The sequence below is a fragment of the Chelonoidis abingdonii genome, chromosome 17 (assembly GCF_003597395.2).
Source record: "Chelonoidis abingdonii isolate Lonesome George chromosome 17, CheloAbing_2.0, whole genome shotgun sequence".
NCBI lineage: Eukaryota > Metazoa > Chordata > Testudines > Testudinidae > Chelonoidis > Chelonoidis abingdonii.
Window position 1 is genome coordinate 2,038,559 of NC_133785.1, and position 20,898 is coordinate 2,059,456.

Here is a 20,898-nt window from a genome sequence, read left to right on the forward strand (position 1 = left end):
AAGGGATATGGGGCAATGAGTAGGGGGAGCTCCAGCCCTCTCCCCCACTCCCCAACATAAATAAATAAATAAAAATTGAGAACCAGTGCTTAGTTAGAACAAAAGGCCAGTGCTGCATTAGAGAGTATTCAGGAATGATGATGTTGTTTGTTTTTATTTCTCTATGTAGGTTAGCTGAGTCGTCTGTGGATCTTAATCTTAAATTGATGTGCTGGCGGTTGGTGCCTACTCTTGACCTGGAGAAGGTTGTGTCTTCTAAGTGTCTGCTGCTAGGAGCTGGTACGCTGGGTTGTTGTGTAGCCAGAACCTTAATGGTAAGTACCAGAGTTACTCCTGAAGGTAACCTGCTGTCTCTCATAAAGGTTGCTTTTTTCATCCTTGTGCGAAAGAATGGAAGAATACAATGAAATCAACATATGTATGTGATATGTCTGTATCACAGAAATATTGCATTTTATGGTTGTTTTTTTTAATTAAAAACTGCTGATATACAAAGGGCCAATTTGTCCTGAATAAAATAACAAATGGGTTCACAAAATCAAATTCAAACCAAAATATTTGAAATAAATAATTGTGCCAGTGAGAGACAGTTCAGTGTGATCAAAAGGAATTTTACTATAGTTAGCTTCTAAAACTGTAATAACTTAATCTGCAGTTAAACGTAGAATTTGAATTGTGAACAAAAGTCCACGTATGCTTTTAATGCTATAGACTCAAAGAGGTTTCTGTTATGTCCTTTGAACCAAAGTCTTACAGCGTTAAATTAGTCATTACCAATTACTTGGATTTTTTGTTTGTTTAGGGATGGGGAGTCAGACAGATCACATTTGTGGACAATGCAAAAATCTCCTATTCCAACCCTGTACGGCAGCCTTTATATGAGTTTGAAGATTGTCTCGGTGGTGGGAAGCCCAAGGCACTTGCGGCAGCAGACAGACTGCAAAAAATATTTCCAGGAGTGGTAAGAAAGATATTTTGGTGGTTACATCTCAACGTATTGAGAAGACAGCTGGCCTTAAATAGCTCCATAGTATACCTTTGCTCTGCTCATGTTAGTGCTTAAAAAGAAAAGGGGAGCAGGAAACTGAAATGCAGATTTGGAATTGTTTCCTTCTAAATCCTAAAGTGTTTTCTTCTAGGCTGGTTTTCACCCTAACTCTTTTTTTTTTTTTAAATAGTAAGTAGTCTAATTATCATTGAGTAGTCTGAAATACATAGTTTTCTATTAGATCAAGTGATGAACTGCTTTTTCCGACGTTTGGGAAAGGTTCAGAAAATGATTTGATATAACAATAGGGAATAGAGTTATAAAGATACAAAAGATGTTGATTTAAATTTGGAGCAGTTACATTTTCCCCACAAGCTTTACTGGAAATATATTCATAGTCCTCATCCATGCAAACACATATGTAGATAAGTTTATACACCTGACTACCTGCATTGAGTTCAGTGGGGCTGTTCATACATGTAGTTAATTATGTGGATAAGTGTTAGCAGGGTCAGTATTTGTCCATATGAATACATGAGCCTTGAGACATGGCAACAAATGCTGAAGGTGTCCAAAAGAAATTAGAAAGTGTGTTTACAGTGGTCAAAGAATTAGAAATAATGATTTGGCAAAATATTTCACTAAAGCTTGGTTAACTTAGCAACATTATTTGGGCTTAAATTTTGTATCTCGGCCAATGTATCTAAGCTAGATGGAACACCATTGGACCAATGGATTTGGATCTTTTTGTTTATTGAGAGCAGAATTGTTATTAGACATTGGAATTGCAGGGTTGGAGTTCACAATAGTCAGTAAAAACAGCTTCTTCTGAAAGCTTCTTCAGAATGGAGGGTTCTTCTTTGAGTGATTGCTCATATCCATTCCAGTTAGGTGTGCACACCGGAATTGGAAGATTTTTACCCTAGCAACCCCGGTGGGTCGGCAGGGTCGCCCTCTGGAGTGGCACCGCCATGGCACCGGATATATACCCCTGCTGACTCGACCGCTCCTCAGTTCCTTCTTAATGCCCGTGTCGGTCGTTGGAACAGTGGAGCGCGGCTTAGCTGTCCTCCACTTCCCTAGCTTCTCCTTGTTCATTCGATATCTTGTTGTACATAGTTGACTTAGTCTATAGTGTAATTAGTTCTATAGTTATTAGATAGTGTACATAGTTTAGCAGGCTTTGGGCATTAGCCTTTCCCCACACCCGGTGCCGGGGCCCATGCCCAGTTCACCAGGGTTCAAACCATGCTCAGCCTGTAAAAAGCCAATGCCCACGACTCTTGCCTAAAGTGCCTCGGGAATCGCGCATCTCAGATAAGTGCCGCATTTGTTAGGCTTTTAAGCTGCGGACAAAAAAGGAGAGGGACTTTCGCTTGAAGACTCTCCTTATGGAGGCAGCCCTGAACCCTCTGTCCTCGGCACCGAGTGCTGACAGCGCTCGTCCGGCACCGGACTGTGCCGGCTCCGCCAAGACACCTCGGCATCGGCCTTTTCCGGCACAGGGACCTGATCGGAGGTCCTCCGCTTCCTCCATGCCTTCGATGCAGACTCACCCTCATTTGGACCGCCCAGCACCTACTCCTGCTGTGGCACCGATGACTGTGGTACCGTCGACTCCAATCCTGAGAGGGCCGTCGAGTCCGGTCCTTGAGAGCTCCCCACTGAGGCCTGTGGTTGAGCTTACGGTCCCTTCCACACCAGAGACATTCTCCTCAGCCAGGGACCTTATAGCGATGACTGAGTCTGCCCTGCCTCAACCCCCGGCACCGCCGGTGCGGGTACTACATTCCAGAGGCAAGCCAGCCACTATGAGACCTCCTTCACTGGAATCGGCAAGCCGGCACCGATCTCGATCCAGGTCCCAGCACCGCTCGTGGTCTCATAGACGGTTGCGGTCTAAACGCCACTCGCAGTCCTGGCACCGCTCACCTAGGCGGTACCGGTCGTACTCACGGCACAGATCCACTTCTCGTCCTGCCCGGTACTCTCGGTACTGCTCTGGTTCTAGGCACCGCTCCCGGCACCGAGACTCTTGCAGCCGGTCCCGCCGCAGACCTTCGAGATCCAGGTCGACCTCCCGGCACCGCACTGGTTGCAGGTCCAGGTCCTGGTCTCATTCTCGGCACCGATATGACTTCCGGTACCGATCCCTGGCACCGAGGAGATCTCCAGCGACGAGAGCGAAGGACTCATACCAGGCTCGCTCGGCTCCTCCCTGGCCGTCCCGACACCCGTCCCTGTCTTCTCAGGCGGATAGTGCATACGCCCCAGACACCAACGTGCCTGCTGCATTATTCCATGAGCCTCAGCCTCAAGATTATGGGCTGCAACAGTGGAGTTTCTGGACGCCTTGGGCATACCATCAGGCCCAAGGCTCTCACCCAGGTCCATTGCGCTCGGCCACCTCAGAACACCGGATGCCGGAAGCCACGATCATCTGCCCTCCTGCTCCTCCTATGGAGGAAGGGTTGACCCAGCCTCAGGACTCCCAGCTCCCCAGGGAGACAGAGACGATCCACCAGGAGGAGCCATCATCAGACCCGCTTGTTCCAGGTCTCTCCTCTTCATCCTCCCCTGACGAGGCTGTAGCTGGAACTTCGTCTGTTGGCCCTCCACCAATCGACTCAGGGCCCACCAAGACCTCCTCAGACATGTTGCACAAAATATGAGCTTGCAGGACGAGGAGGTCCCAGAGGTACAGGACCCGGTGGTGGACATTTTGTCATCAGATGCCCCCACTAAAGTGGCTCTTCCCTTCATTAGGACCATACAGGCCAATGCCACTATGATCTGGCGGTCCCCGCCCTATGTCCCACCCGCTGCGCGAGGTATAGAGTGTAAATACATGGTGCCCTCCAAGGGCTATGAATATCTCTATGTCCAGCCTCCTCCTTCCTCCCTTGTCGTCCAGTCGGTTAATGAGAGGGAGCGCCATGGCCAGCAGGCTCCAGCCCTAAATCAAAGGACGCAAGATGCATGGATTTGCTAGGGTGCAAAGTCTGTTCCGCGGGGCACTCCAACTCCGCGTCTCCAATCAGCAAGCCCTCCTTAGCCGCTATAGTTATAACACCTGGGTGGCAGCGGACAAATTTAAGGAGTTGCTTCCGCAGGACGCATGACAGGAGTTCTCGGCAATCCTCGATGAAGGAAAGAAGGTGGCAGGAACTTCCCTCCAGGCTTCCCTGGACGCCGCGGACTCAGCTGCCAGGACTCTGGCCTCTGGCGTGACTGTGCGGCGTATCTCATGGCTGCAAGTCTCTGGCCTTCCCCCGGAGCTCCAACACACTATTCAGGATCTTCCCTTTGAGGGCCAAGGACTGTTCTTGGATAAAACTGACCCTAGGCTGCAGAGCCTAAAGACAACAGGGTCATTATGCGCTCGTTAGGCATGCACACGTCAGTGACTCAGCGCAGGTCCGTCCAGCCCCAACTGCACCGCCTTTACCCTCAGCCCTGGCAGAGGCAAGACTTGGCCAGACGGCGAGGCAGAACCGGTCACCGAAGGCAATTGGGCAACCAAGGGGCCCAAAACCAAGGCTCCTCCAAGCCTTCCTCAGGGCCAAAACCTTCCTTTTTGAAGGTGCACCCGAGGGCGTTGTACAGTTTCTTTAAAGGATCCGTCCCCTCCTTTCTCCAGCCATCTTTCCTTTTTCCTCCCTGCGTGGTCCCAGCTAACATCAGATCGCTGGGTCTTACGCACATGGGAATTTGGATACCACCTCCAATTTTATTTCAACCCCCCCCTTTCACCCCCCTCCTTCGTCCCTCTTCAGGGACCCCTCTCACGAGCAACCCCTCCTCCAGGAGATGCAAACGCTCCTCGCCAAAGGAGCCATAGAGGAGGTACCGGAGCACAAATGGGCCAAGGGGTTTTACTCCCGCTACTTCCTAATCCTCAAGGCAAAGGGAGGTCTCAGACCTATCCTTGATCTGCGGGAACTCAACAGATACATGATAAAGTTGAAGTTCTGTATGGTATCCCTGGGGACCATTATCCCATTCCTGGAGACTGGTATGCCACCCTCGACGTGAAAGATGCCTACTTCCACATAGCCATCTTCCCACCTCACAAGAGGTTCCTTCAGTTCGTGGTCAACCGCCAACATTTTCAGTTCGCGGTCCTCCTGTTCAGCTTCTCTACAGCCCCAAGAGTATTCACCAAATGTATGGCTGTAGTCGCCACCCACCTCCATCGCAGTCGGATACACGTGTTTCTGTATCTAGACGACTGGCTCATCCGAGGGACCTCCGAGGTGTGAGTCCTCCCTCACGTCCACATTGCCAAGGACCTTTTCCTACATCTAGGCCTAATGATCAATGCAGAAAAATCGACTCTGATCCCCACTCAGAGGATAGAATTTATTGGCGCCACCCTGGACTCCAATCTTGCCAGAGCCTGTCTACCACTGCCACGGTTCCAGACTATGGTAGCCATCATCCAGAGTCTGCAAGTGGCGCCATTGACTTCGGTACGCACTTGCCTCGCTCTCCTGGGCCACATGGCGGCCTGTACATTCGTAACGAAATACGCCAGACTGCGCCTCTGACCCCTCCAGTCGTGGCTCAACTCATGATACCAACCAGTCATGGATGCTATGGACATTGTCGTCACCATTCCCCCAAGCGTCCAGGACTCCTTAGAGTGGTGGCTGGATCCCTCCATGGTGTGTGCAGGGCTCCCATTCCATCCGCCCCAGCCCTCGGCGTCCCTGACAAAGGATGCATCGTCCCTGGGTTGGGGGGCTCACCTCGGGCACCTACGCACCCAGGGCCTTTGGACATCTCAAGAGCTGACCCTGTACATCAACGTCTGGGAGCTGAGAGCTGTCCGCCTCCCTCGCCAGACGTTCCAACAGGACTTACAGGGCCGTTGTGTGTCAGTATTCACCGACAACACAATGGCCATGCACTATATAAACAAGCAAGGCGGCACGAGGTCTTCGCCCCTGTGTCAAGAGGCCTTACGACTCTGGGACTTTTGCGTAGCCCACTCTATACACCTCATCACGTCCTTTCTCCTGGGAGTTTGGAACACGCTGGTGGATCACCTCAGCAGATCCTTCCTTTCCCACGAATGGTCACTTCGCCCGGATGTTACTCTTTCGGTCTTCCGGAGGTGGGGGTTTCCCTGGATAGACCTCTTCATGTCCCGTGGGAACAGGAAATGCCAGATCTTCTGCTCTTTTCAAGGCCTCTCACCGGGTTCAGTGGCGGACGCCTTCCTTATACCATGGACGACGCACCTGCTCTACGCCTTTCCACCATTTCTGCTTGTCCACAGGGTCCTACTAAAAGTACGCAGGGACAAAGCCCGCTTAATCATGATAGCTCCATCATGGCCTCGGCAACACTGGTACACCATGTTGCTGGACCTATCCATAGCCAACCCTGTCCCTCTGCCTCTTCACTTGGACCTGATTACTCAGGACCACGGCAAACTGCGTCACCCTGACCTTCAGTCCCTCCACCTCACGGCATGGCTCCTGAGTGGCTGACCCAGTCTGAGCTGTGTTTCTCTGCCCCAGTGCAACAGGTGCTCCTGGGTAGCAGGAAGCCTTCCAGTAGAGCGACATATTTGGCCAAATGGAAGCATTTCACGTGCTGGTGTGTGGAGTGGAACTTCCTTCCCACCGAGGTTTCCATCCCTAACGTCTTGGATTACCTCTGGTCTCTCAGACAACAGGGCCTAGTGGTATCATCTTTGAGGGTCTTTTTGGCAGCCATCTCTACCTTCCACCAAGGGGAGAATGGCCGCTCGGTATTCTCACACCCGATGGTGTCTAGATTTCTTAAGGGCCTAGAGCGCCTCTACCCCCAGGTACGCCGCCCCACCCCAACATGGGACCTTAACCTGGTTCTAGCCAGACTCATGTCCGCCCCATTCGAGCCGTTAGCAACTTGCTCCCTTCTCTACCTCTCATGGAAAACTGCTTTCCTGGTGGCCATCACATCAGCGAGACAAGTCTCCGAGCTTCGGGCCCTCACGGTAGATCCCCCATATACTGTATTCCACAGGGACAAGGTGCAGTTGCGACCACATCCGGCCTTTCTCCCCAAAGTGGTATCGGCCTTCCATGTTAACCAGGATATCTTCCTACCTGTCTTCTTCCCAAAGCCACATTCGTCTTGCAAGGAGCAGCAGCTACACTCCCTAGACGTCCGTAGAGCGCTCACTTTTTATGTCGAGCGAACAAAACCATTTTGCAGAACCCCCCAACTCTTAGTTGCGGTGGCTGAGCGTATCAAGGGCCTACCTGTTTCCTCAGAGCGGATTTCCTCCTGGGTGACATCGTGCATCCGCACCTGTTATGACTTGGCTCATGTTCCATCGAGCCACGTGACTGCGCACTCTACCAGGGCTCAGGCCTCATCGGCTGCTTTCCTCACTCACGTACCCATTCATGAGATTTGTCGCGCAGCTACCTGGTCCTCGGTCCATACCTTCACCTCCCACTATGCCCTGGTTTAGCAGTCTAGGGATGACGCAGCCTTCGGCTCCACGGTATTACACTCTGCGACATCTCACTCTGACCCCACCGCCTAGGTAAGGCTTGGGAATCACCTAATCGGAATGGATATGAGCAATCACTCGAAGAAGAAAAGACGGTTACTCCCCTTTGTAATTGTTGTTCTTCGAGATGTGTTGCTCATATCCATTCCAAACCCGCTCTCCTTCCCCACAGTCGGAGTAGCCGGCAAGAAGGAACTGAGGAACGGTCGGGTCAGCAGGGGTATATATCTGGCGCCATGGCGGCGCCACTCCAGGGGGCGACCCTGCCGACCCACCGGGGTTGCTAGGGTAAAAATCTTCTGACGAGCGTGCACGCGCGGCGTGCACACCTAACTGAAATGGATATGAGCAACACATCTAGAAGAACAACAGTTACAAAGGTGAGTAACCGTCTTTTGTGTGATTTTGAATAAATATGAGCATCTTTCCTAACATTTGTAAAAGAATCATGACATTCATACAGCAAATGCTATTAAAAAGGAAGCATTGGAGGTTGTCAGAGTGCATATAATCTGGAAAGGATTGGAGGGGAAGAAGTGAAATGTAAAGTAGTAACATAACACAATTGTACTACATGAGGTGAGAGGTTAAGGCAGGAGGGGATCTTGTGTATTACACTGAATATGTATTTTTATGCCTCCTTCTTCTCTGTGGAGCATACATACAAGACTGTTCACAGATTTATTACCTACCTTATTAAAATGTTTATATATATATAATAAAGCTTTTTTTAAAGTGTGAAATAGCATTATCCTGATTCCAGGTGTGAGAGTAAACTTCTGTATATTTTTAATGTCCCCTGTTGTTCACATTTTGCTTCTATATTATTTTTTAAGATTGATATTGAACAATTAGAAGTAGAATTTGATCAATAATAGGGATTACTCAAGTATTCAGTTCATGTGATCCATGTAATTTAAAACATTGTTCTCAAAAGCGACATAGTCTTCTTCTCTTCTCTTCTCTTCAATAATCTGTAATGCTCCATTTATACTTCAGATGTCTGTATTTCTTCTTGGTTTAGCTGCTGCAAGTGATGACTTCTTTCTGAAGCCCATAAGCATGGGGGCTTTCCAGATATTTTTCTCATCTTGAACTGTGTCCTTAATATCTTCAAATTATGTCAGTACTCATTATTACTTTAATGAATTCAGCTTCCTGTATGCTTGAAACCATTAACCATTCTGCACACTGTATCCACTGTGGCCTTGTCTAGAGGGCTGGACCCTGTTCGCTCTGATGTCACACCTGACTTCCATTATGTCATTAACATGAGGTGAGAAAAGGTGGCCTTATGACACAGATAATTAAGAATATCCTGTTTTTGTAAGGAACGTGATAAGCTGAATTGTGAAAGTGTCTGTTAGACTTTGGTACTTTTTCCTCACTACTCTTTGGTTTTAGGCCAGAGACTAAAAAAGCTGGTGGAAATGTGGGGCATGGCTCCTAAAGGGTGTCCTTTGTTTTAGGTATCAATTTAGTATTTTGAAACTGAACATGTGAACATAAAATACTGAGCAGACAGTTGGTGAAGGGGGGGATACTTTTAATAAAATTATTCATGTGTCCCAAGACCTGTGGAGGAACAGGGTAAGAAATGTGCATACACACTGTGGCTATGCAGATTTCCATAAGATATCAGCACTCGCGTCTGGGTACAGATTTTCAAAAGAGCTCATCACATGGGATAGCAAATTCTTTTGTAGATCTGGCCGTGACTGTGGCAGTAGAAGCTGCAGAGTACACCTGAGTATCTGGTCCTGTGTGGGTATACAAGCAATGTTGAGAGGGGAGTGGGCAATTCTGACACATGACTTATGTTGTCTTGCCTCCTGTTTTCTACAGAATCCTGAAGAAAAGAATTAATTATGGGAAAATATTGCTGTAAATGTATGTTTGAGATAATTAAACTTCACATTTGACTTTATATGATATCCAGCCAGTCATGGAATGATTCTTTAATATATAAATATAGTCAACTCCTTTTCTACTTATTATTAATTTCTCCTATCCCCCTTCATTATTAATAATAAAAATAAGGATGTTTTCAATATTATTGAGAAGCATAAACTGTGTGACATTGCTCTGTTACAGCTGCTCATACCCTACCCAATTAAGTAGACTTTATAAAGAAACTTCTTTCTAAAGTTTTGGAAATATGTTTTAATTATTCCAAGGACTGACGTACTCAGCTATACCAGCATATTTCTTTTCTGCTTCTATTTCTTGATTGATGAATAATTATGGAATTACAAATTCCCTACTGCTATTCCAAGTATTAAATTTGGCAATGAAAGCTGTTTGTATTTTATTTTAACTCTTGGGTTGCCACAGATGTTTACACACACCCTTTTATTTATTTAGTCAGTCAGTCAGTCAGTCATGCAGTACTACCTGAAGCCTCAAGCACCTGTAGTTCCGTTGTGTCAGACACTGGACAGCCATATAGGAAATGACAGCCTCTGCCACAAAGACCCTTTGAGCTAAACCTTACCAGCAACCTTTTTGTGTCTGGCAAAATGGGAAAATACACAAATATTATACCACATGAGTCTGTAATAATTCTACAGCGCTCATATTAGTATTTTTAAAAATAAAATAAAATAAAACAAACACTTTGCCAGTGAAAGGAAGCACAAATTTGCTTTTGTTCAGATATCACACTTGAGCAAAACTTATCTTTTTATACACACAAGGACTTTCGTGAGTAAACATTTCACAGTTGTTTGATTTGTTTGTTTTGTTTGCTGCTTTGATTCCCCCCCCACCCTCCCCCACTGCCCTTTATTCCAGGCATGGCTGGAGAGGTCTGTTGAATCAGGGCTGCTGTGGCTGGCTCAGTATGCAGATTGTGGGACATGAGGTATATATCTGCCTAAGTGACTAGTAATTTCTGCCAACATATTTTTCATGTTTAAAAAAAAAGGAAATTCAGTGTCAAAAACTACATTAACACAAAGTTAAAATTGCTTGGTGGTAAGAGTGAATGCGTTGTAAAAGGAGATGAAGAGCTTGTACATTTTACCAATTGGGATTGGCAGAATAAAGATGTGTGTTTTAATGGGACATATCTGGGCATTGCTGAAAGAGGGAATGGACAACCTTAACTGTGAATTTCCTGGTTTTCAGAAGTTTGAATTTTGCTCAATGCAACATTCTACAAAGGGATAACATACCGCCAAGTAATATTAACTCTGTGGTAATGTATTTTTTTGCGGTTGAATTAATAGTTTAGTTTAATTGTTGTCTTAAGTCTATATTGTATATAAGTCTCTGTCACAGCTGTATGCCCTCCATCCAATTATAAAATATACATACAGTGCTAAGGGTGTAAACACTGAGAAATAAAGCGCATCACAGAGTTGTTACTGAATATGTACAGTGTTGCATATAGTATATATGACATAGTACTGCCTGTTTTTTAATTTCCAAAAGTCAAAATCTGGTCCTAGTGCACAGCCAGATTGACTGAGGTGTGTGCATGAGATCTTACTGTAAAGAATCCCACGTCCACTCTTCCCCCTCAGGTATTCCATGTCAGCTGCTGCTTTCTTAGGGCCCTCAGTAGCCCTCATTGACATTATGCTTTCCTGATTATTCCCCCATAGGGGGAACGGACAAATCTGGCCAACTTCCACCTTTGCCCCAAACCTAACCTGTACAATTTTGTGGCACACAAGTGGTGCAATACCCCTTGCATAGGTCCCAGGAAGTCCCCCTGCCTTGCCATATAGGGGAACATTATTAGCTCTGCTTCAGTCAAGGAACTTCATATGCACAGAGTGCGGGGAAGGAAGAGGTCACATTAACAAAAGATTTAAAAGGATATTGGCCAGATAAAAATCTACTTACTCAACAACCATTCCTAGTCCAATGTTTGAGTAAATACCAAGCACATATTCATACCCTAACGTTTTGATAAGTGTAGGGTGGAGTCTTAGTGTCTAGGTTGGAACACTTGGGCAGTGACACTGCCGTTAACTGGAGACAGTGGTACTTTTACTAGAGCTCTCAGAATAGGACTGCATCTGTTTACTGCAAATTGTCCTGGTGCTTTATCAAAATTCCTGTTCAGGAGCATAAATACTTGTGAATAAATAGATTAGGTATCCAGGATTTTATATCAGTGAGGAAATAGTCAATACTGTCTTTGAATATTCAAAAGCCTGGACAATAATTTTAGGTGACTCTCTCCTTGTCTCTCTCCCCCAGCCATTGTTTCACTCCTAAGGGGAAGCTGGATCTGGCTTTAAAACTCTTAGCCACTGTTTCAACCTTTGTCTTTTGTACGCCTTAATTTTATATCCTGTCTCATTGAAAAGCAGAGTAGCAATTTCTTACAAACTACAAATAAAACAGAAACCTTTGAAAAAGAGCTTGTTTTTTTAAAGAATATTAGATACTAATTATAGTGATACGTTTAACTGTCAAGTAGAGAGAGACACCAGTGGAACAGCAAGATTGATGGACTTATGCCCTTCTGACAGATGTATGGTATGCATTGAGTCATTCAAATAATTCATTGACTGCTTTCCTATAGCCATTACGGCTATTATTGGCCTATAGCATATAATTTCCGTTCCCTGGACTATCCAAACATGAAATGCATATGTTTTCAGAATTCTGTCTCCAGTAAAAACATATTCAATAGAGAAAAAATTCAGAGATTCATTTAACAGACCAGTTACGTTAATGCAGAAATCCTGCTTTATCTCTTTTTTTTTTCCTTCCAAAGGGTTTCACATGTGACACTATCCTGTAGCTTAGATTTTATTTATGGTCCACGTCAGAAGTAAGCATTTATTTTATTGATGGGGGGCGGGATACGAATTGTGTGAGGCGGAGAATTAGAAATGCAACTAAAATTACAGTGTTCCTGAAAAATTAATCGTAGTCTTCAGAAGAGGTGGTGGCTGTGCCAGAAATTATATTTGGTTAAGATTAGCTTTCTGTTTTTATGAAATGAAATGATAGCTGGAACTAAATATTAAAAAATTGATCAGCTATGAAGTAGTATTGGAGACTCAAGCATGTATTACTCATTTTTATGATAGTGTACATATGAACAAAAGGATCACATTTTGTGAATAAAAGGCCAAATAACATGTAATGCAGTACAATATGCTGATGTTTCATTTTCATCCCGTGTTTAATTTGTACAGTTTTGGATAATTGTTCAGCTTTTAAAACTCTATTTATTGAGGTATCAATATCAGTGTAGAAAAGTATGTGTGAGACGTCTTTAAGACCCTTCCTATCTGTCCATCCCAGCCTCCTGCTTTGGATTTGGAGTCCAGCTACTTGTGCTGAGGTCTGAGCACAGCTGCCAAGACTTTAAAATAAATTTTGCGACGAATAATTATTTTTAAAAGATGAAAGTCTGTGGAGACACTCAACGTGCACGTGCTTATGATCACTACCCGGATGCTGGAGAGTTTTTGTGCGTTGTGGTGGATTTGAGCATTTTACAGATCTTAACTACTGAGTCTACTGAGTTTCCTATTATTACACCTATTTTGCAGATGGGAATGTGATGGCGGAAAGGATCAATGCCTGATTTCAAGAGAGGCAGAGCACCCGAATGTCCCATTGACTTCAACTTGAGTTATGGGCACTTCTACAAGTTAATTCCTAGGTGCCTTCATTGACTTCTTGTCAAAGCTGTGATTAGCATGCAGGCATTTCTTATCCTTGTGCTTAGTCCACTACACCATTTTGCTTTCAACTTCATTGAGTTTCCTGAGAGAGAGATCTGGCAGGGGCCCCAGTGCTATCATCAGCCCTTCCATGGCTGTGTATGGATCTGGGTTCTGTCCAAGTATCAAAGGACCCGAAACCATGGTTTTCATACCCAAATGGTTTGCATCACTTCACATGTTCACGGAGATCTTCAAGAAGAGAAGAATTAAAAATTCATCACCTTAAAAACTAAGCAAAAAAATGCTTTAAGGTTCTCTTTTACGTGGTGAGGTTCCCCTCAATTGGGGAAAGGGAAGGAACCACAGCTACAGACTTTGCCACCTGTATGTTTTTGGCAGTACCTTTTTCTTAATTTAAAGTGATATGTTTTAAAAGCTAGCATGGGTGTGGAGATAAAATGTATATTGTTATTAATTATGTTTCTTATGATAGTACCTGAGGGCCCACCCAAGAGTGGGGTCCCATTGTGCTAGGCAATGTACAAACACCAGTAGACAGTCTTTGTCCATAACACACACAAGCAGAGTAAACAACGTGATGGAGACAAACATTATGTGAATTTTGAGGTGTTTTGAGGGGAAGGGAGCTTTGTGTGTGGGAATCAGCAAAATGGAAAGAAAAGGGGAGTGAACCGCGTTGGGCAGGGAAGGAGAGGGTAGGAAGGGCAGGTGTGATATGAAGCAGAGGTGAAGAGATGGTGAGGGCAGGGGATAGGGAACAGTCAATCACCACAAGGCAGAGAAAGTCAAAACTTTCTACAGTCATGACTGGAACGTCCAAAGGTGAAAGAGATTCCTGCCTTAGCTGATTCTGCTCCTGTTGCAGTCTTTGGCTATCTGTTCTTTACACTTTTTCCCCCTAAGTTCACATGATGGGGGAGGAAGAAAGGGTACCTTGTGGTGCAGAGTTGGGGTTAGGGGGAGTCTTTCTTGTACATTTTCATATTACTCTATGTGTATTTACTGGAATGTTTCATGAATGTGCTAGAATTCGTAGGCAGTGTGTTTGAATTCAGTCGATTCGTGTTTGGTTTTTCTCATGGCAGCAGCTTGGTGAGACAGGGCAATGAAGGTGGCACTCATTTCTGTAAAATACTGTGTATACAAGGTTACACCCAAATTTTGTGTGCGTAGATGAGACTTTAATATGCTGCTTCACTATTTGTCATCTTATTTTATTCTCATTCTATATTTTTATATCACTCTTGTTCTTCTATATTTTTTCTCTGCATTTGAAAAATTTTAAATGCTGCCAAATTGACATTTGTTTTTCTGTATAATTAGACTTGAAAGGATTAGATTTTAATCAGTAAATGTCAGTAAACAATTTCGCCATACACACACAAACTGATGAAAAAATATTTCCATTGATGATGATGATTGAAATTTATAGATAGGCAAAGAAAGAAAAATGCTGCTTGAGAACTTTGTATATTTTGACATGTGATGACGACGATTTGTGTTTTAACAGTTATAAACTTGTAACTTTTTGAATCTCAACATATACTGTTAAATAAATCTGACCCCTCCCCATGATTTCCAGCAACTGTTAAAATGTAAATAGATAAAAATTGAAAACAATGTATGAAATGTATTGATATTTTCCATAGAAATTATAAAAAAAAAATTGGAATCTGTCAAGCCTATATGTAAATATATGCTCTGCACTAAACTGAACATTTGGTTACTGCAAGTGAAGTGAACAGTGAGGTGCATCATCTACTGGTAAGTGAACTCGACTACATTACCACCATCACTTAAGAGCACAGTTTTAAAAAAGAACATGTATTTTAATAATCTTGTACACAATCCCCAAATATCAATAGTTGTTCGTGTACATGTGTGTACTTGCACACTAAACTTTACACAAAATGCGTTTGTGTGTATGTGTGTGTGTGTATATACACACACACACACGTATTTATAATGTATTACCATAGAAATTATAATCTACATTAATTTTGTGTTTTGTCATGCCTGCCCTTCATCTCGTGGACTGTGTAATATTTCATTTGGACAGGAAAAATGATAGCGTAAGGTTGACCTTCAGCTAAAAATTCACTTCCCAAATACCACCAGCATCATGCTGAAACAAAGCATTCATGTGTAAATTAGTGTCTCATAGAAGCCTTTAATTCTTCAGGATTTCTTAGATGAGTAGGAGACATTTTGTTCAGGTTAATTCACAGGTAGATTTATTTTAGAAGAAGACAAGTGCAAAATGTTCTCTTACAGTTATTTCCCATTTTATTTTTTAAGATTAGAGTATTAAAATCTATCCAGTAATTATGGAAATCGTCCATCCATAAAGGTTCTGATTTGCATTATCCTTACGAGTGCACATACATTTGAGGCCTGTGATACATTTGATCATTTATCTGTATTATGGGCAAAAATATAAAAATGACAGTGATATTAATAGGTTTAAGAAGGACTGTTTGGTGCAATTTGAATAGCCATTCTTTTCAAAGACTTAGAAGATGAATAGCCAGTGTGCTTGAAATTCCATTATACCATGAAAACAAGTGATTTTTTTTTTGTCTCTGTCAATGAAAAAAAGTTTTAGGCTCTGATCAGGGGAAAAGGTTAGAAATTTCCTTGGATCCTGCTTTCATACATGGCCAAACTATTTGGAACTAAGTCAGAGGATTCAGTGTTGGTTAGAATTGCAAGTGTCTCATAGAATCATAGATTATTAGGGTTGGAAGGGACCTCAAGAGATTGTCTAGTCCAACCCCCTGCTCAAAGCAGGACCAGTCCCTAAATGGCCCCCTCAGGGATTGAACTCATAACCCTGGGTTTAGCACACCAGTGCTCAAACCACTGAGCTATCCCTCTACTGGAATGGAAACTTCATTCAAACTAGTCTCTTCACCATTCTTCTCTGACAGTTGTACACCCAGCTCTATAGGGAGGAAAAATTAGTCTTCCTCAGTCATGTATCGTTTTGTGATGAAAACTTAGGTAGTATCTGGATCAACCCTCCCTGAAGCTGCTGTTCCGCAGCAAGGACCTTCACATAGAATTCCTCTTAACAATGTGCGTTCATTTTTTATGAATATTTTGTTGTAAATTGTTGAATTGTGCACTAGTCTATGCTAAAGCCTCCTGTTGTTTTTGCTTCTCTCCCCACATACACACGTGCTTGTTTGCTGCATCCAGCTGTTATGTCTTTTAAACTGTAAACTCTGTAAGGCAGGGACTGTCATTTACTATATGTTTATACAGTGACTAGCACACTAGGACCCTAACCTGGTTGACTCCTCTGAGGCTGTGTCTGCAATGAGCTAAGGATACGATTTCCCTGCTCATGTTCTCATCAGGCTACCATAAGGATAAATAGCAGGGTAGCCACGGTAGTCCAGGTAGTAGAAAGTTCAAACCTGCCTGAAACCAGTGAACTATCCATGCTATTGCGGCTGCATTGCTAGTTATACTGTCATTAGCTTGATGAGAACTAGTGCAAATATTTGTACAGGAGAAGGGGAATCACATTATTAGTTCATAGAGTAGATAAAGCCTAAGTTCTATGGTAATATATATGGAAGGTCTTTTTCTATCCGATAGCAGATGTTTTATACCTTTTATAAATATACTTATCAGATGAGCAACATGGTTCAAATGACCCATCCTCCATGTTTATTCTTTTTTGATTCTCTAATGCATGTTCAGTTGAGTTCACCTTGTTCAAATATGGACATGAAGGAGCCATGTTGTAAGGTCCTGCTGCAGGATCAGGCTGCTTTCAGCAGCTCTGAAATGGAAGCCTGCAAAGCATCTGATGATAGGCGCCATTTAAATTATACAAGTATCACTGAAGACTGAGGAATTTTATATTTTATAGAATTTGAAACAACAGCGGTACAGAGTATGATGCTTCCCATCTGTTTAACGGCATTTGGGTAAAGATTCAATCTCAGATAAGACTTAATTAGAGGTCTTATTATTCACTTTGTGTCAAGTAACTGAAGCCTATCTAAGACAAAAGCTATATGTGAATTAAATTAATTACTCTAGTAAGTGAAATTTGGGGGTTGTTTTAAAGATACTTGTAAGGCATAAATAAATTGGTGCAGTCTTTTTAATCCTTACATTAAAGAAATGATGAGACAAGACAGTCCCTGCAAAAACTTTGTACAAAAGTCAGTAGTATGGAATTTGATCTTCCAAGAGATACTGAGTTTAAGAATGGTTTTTATGAGGTGCAGCAGTTTCAAATGAATTTGCTGAAGGTTTAAGGCATTTTTTTCTGGCACCAACAGAAATATTTAAATCAGTAATTTACAGAAAGAAGATGTGGGATTTCAGAAGAATTTTTAGAGGCAGGGTTCTGCAGCTAATATTGTGCAGAATGAGTTCCGATTTGGGCCTGAAATAGTACAGTGGAGTTGTTATAATAAAAGAAGAAAGTTTAATTTGTGGAGAATAATCAGTACACAGTTGTTGTTTTTTTTTGAAAAAATGATCAAAATACTAATCACTGTGTTCAGCACGGTTCAAAAACTAATATAGACTGTCCCTGCTTTGATAGATTTATAATCTGAGAATCCTATTTTGCAAATACATAGGCATATGCCTAACTTCATGCATTCTGTTGACATATTGTGGGACTACTCAAGTACGTGGTTGTAGGATCAGGGCCTTAAAGACCTCAGGGCCATAACCTATGGCTGAAATGTTACATTGAGGCTTGTCCAAAATAGAGTTGCATATAGTCCAAACAACCCTTCCATAGTGGGATACCCAAACATTTTTTGTTAGTATCTCTGTCCCTGTAAAAACATGGCCACTCCAAAAGTGATTATTCTGTCTTATAATTCTTGATTGTCTGGACTAGTCAAATGGAATGTGATCTTCTGAAAATCTTGTTCAGAAAAGTTGCTAAATAGTGTTAAATTAGCGGGCTAGATCCTTATAGTTACACAATAAATAGAGCTATGCTGATTTGTGCTGGCTGTTCTCTTCTATATAGGTTTTAGGGCTGTCAAGCGATTAAAAAAAATTTGTGATTGCATGAGAAAAAAACAATAGAATACCATTTATTTTAAATATTTTGGATGTTTACTACATTTTCAAATATATTTTCAATTACAATACAGAATACAAAGTGTACAGTGCTCACATATTTATTTTTTATTACAAATATTTGCACTGTAAAAAACAATTTTTTTTCAGTTCACCTCATACAAGTACTGTAGTGCAATCTCTTTATCAGGAATATTGAACTTACAAATGTAGAATTATGTAAAAAAAAAAAACTGCATTCAAAAATAAAACAGTGTAAAACTTTAGAGCCTACAAGTCCACTCAGTACTTCATGATCAGCCAATCACTCAGACAAACAAAGTTGGTTACAATTTGCAGACGATAATGCAGCCTGCTGCTTGTTTACAATGTCACCTGAAAGTGAGAACAGGCGATCGCATGGCACTGTTGTTGCTGGCATTGCAGGGTATTCACGTGCCAGATGCGCTAAAGGTTCATATGTCCCTTCATGCTTCAACCACCATTCCAGAGGATGTGCTTCCATTAATTTTTTTCAATTGTGATTAATTTTTTTGAGTTAATTGTATGAGTTAACTGTGATTAGTTGACAGCCCTAATAGGTTTTTATACTGCTTTCGTCACCATAGCATGTGGGTCCCTTTAAATAGTCCATTAAGCATTGTGACTACATATCTCTCGCATGGTGTTTTTTCCTCTTGTCCTCTCCTTAGGGAAGAAGCATGTGTAGCAGTGTGTGTTGTTTTGGCAGGATGTTAGGTTTGTGGGTTTTTTTTTGTTTTTTGTTTTTTTTTTGAAGTATATGTGTTACTGTGTATTTATGTTATAAAAGACAAGGTCAAAGAAATGCGTGTCAAAGAAAAACTGAAAATCTGACTCAACATGGTTACCATGTATGTGTATAATCTTAAAAGATTACAACAGTGGGACAAATTTAGTTCTGGTGTAACTCCACTGAAATCATTGGCAGTATACTGGAGATTAATGGATACCAGTGCTTTCCATAATCCTTGTCTAATTTTTGAGTTTTTATTCTTAAAAATATTATTAATCTAAGACTATACTCAGCCAAGCAGAAAATCTCTTAGTGCATTGTATTCAAGTGATGAAATGCTGGAGGTGCTGCACTGAAGCTATGTTTACTTATATATGGTTGCAAATGAATTAAAATCAGTTATTTTGGTGACAGTCTTCAGCAGTCTTCTGTTTCTTGTAGTACTCTATTTCATTCTAGGTCTTTTCCTTACATCAGAAAAATGTGGACTTTATCAAAGGTTGACAGCTCATAAGGACTACAATAGTACCCAATTAACTCTTGTCTTGATCTTGACTATTCCTACAATAATTTAATGGCTGCGGGCATGAATAATTTGGCTGTTCTGTGAATAATATCCTTCAGGTCTGTTTAATACATTGTTTTGATGTGTCCATTTCCTATGTGTTTTCCCCTAGAATGCAGAAGGATTTAACATGAGCATCCCCATGCCAGGTCACCCTGTGAATTTTTCTGAAGTCACAATGGAACAGGCTCAAAAGGATGTGGCACAGCTTGAACGACTCATTGATGCTCATGATATTATTTTCCTGTTAATGGACACTAGGGAAAGTCGGTGGCTTCCTGCTGTCATTGCAGCCAGCAAGAGGAAGGTACAGTAGATATGCCTTGTTAATATTCCTGTAGTCATACTGCAACTCTCACTTAATGACTTGCCATGTATGGTCAAAAGTACTTGACAGGAACTAGCAATCGTTGACCTATCAGCCGGAATTACATCATGCTATTCCATGGATTGGCAACACTTCATTAATAAAACAAAAAAAAACCCCAACCAACAACTTCTCTGTAAACTCACCCAGCAATATACAATATCTGGGTTGATATCTACCTAAGGTATTTATGTGGCCCCTGTTAGCATAACATCTGAGTGCTTCACCATTTGTAATGTAACTATCTTCACAGTCTCTGGTAAGAAAGTATTATTCCCATTTCACACATGGGAAACTGAGGTACAGAGAAAGTAAATGGTTTGTCTGAGGTCACACAGGCAGTCTGTGTGGAGAAGCAGGGAATTGAACCTGAGTCTTCTGAGTCTCAGGCTAGTGTCACAACCACTAGAGGATCTTTCTTCCCTTGAAGGCAGTGGCACTACATGTGTAAGTGTTTCCAGGATCAGGCTCTGAGACATTCACTCTGTGCATGTTAGTTCTTTTACAGTCAATTTACCTGAACCAAATTAAAACATACAACAGAATCAGTGAATATGAACAAATTTACCCATAACTGCATGCTTTTAGGAATCTGTTCCTGAGTGTGATTCTTACTAGAATGTAATAAAAATTAAAATAGAGAATAGGAAACAATGTGCTCTTTTTTAGGTTAAGTGAGAATAACTGCCTCTCTCTAACTCATGGCCCTTTACCTTTCTATTAGTCATGCTCTTGAGTGTCAAACTGAGTTCAGGCATTTCCTGAATGGAAGAATATCCTAAATGTCAAATTATAGAATCCTGCCACCAATTTTTTTCAACAAATTCCACACATTTGGTGCAGATGGGCTAGTTAGGAAACTCTTAATTGCATTGCCCTGCACATTTGATTCCTAAACTATTTTGACCAAGACTTTGTTAAAGGTAAGATGTTTACAACAACTTCTTTGTCACTTTTTTAACAGTTAGTGCAAATTAAGTTTACAC

General features: G+C 42.4%; 1 protein-coding gene across 9 annotated transcripts in view; it reads left to right on the forward strand.

Moving 5' to 3' along the window:
* The window catches only part of ATG7 (autophagy related 7), a 300,945-nt gene that overhangs the window by 29,126 nt on the left and 250,921 nt on the right, over positions 1–20,898 (forward strand). For all 9 annotated transcript variants that reach the window (XR_012657137.1, XR_012657138.1, XR_012657136.1 and 6 more), the window contains 3 exons: positions 170–314; positions 803–961; positions 19,658–19,852. Coding sequence is in view for 3 of the 9 variants with exons in the window: in XM_032773136.2 (XP_032629027.1) it covers positions 170–314; positions 803–961; positions 19,658–19,852 (499 nt within the window). In the remaining 6 variants the exon portion in view is untranslated. The remainder of the gene's footprint in view (positions 1–169; positions 315–802; positions 962–19,657; positions 19,853–20,898) is intronic.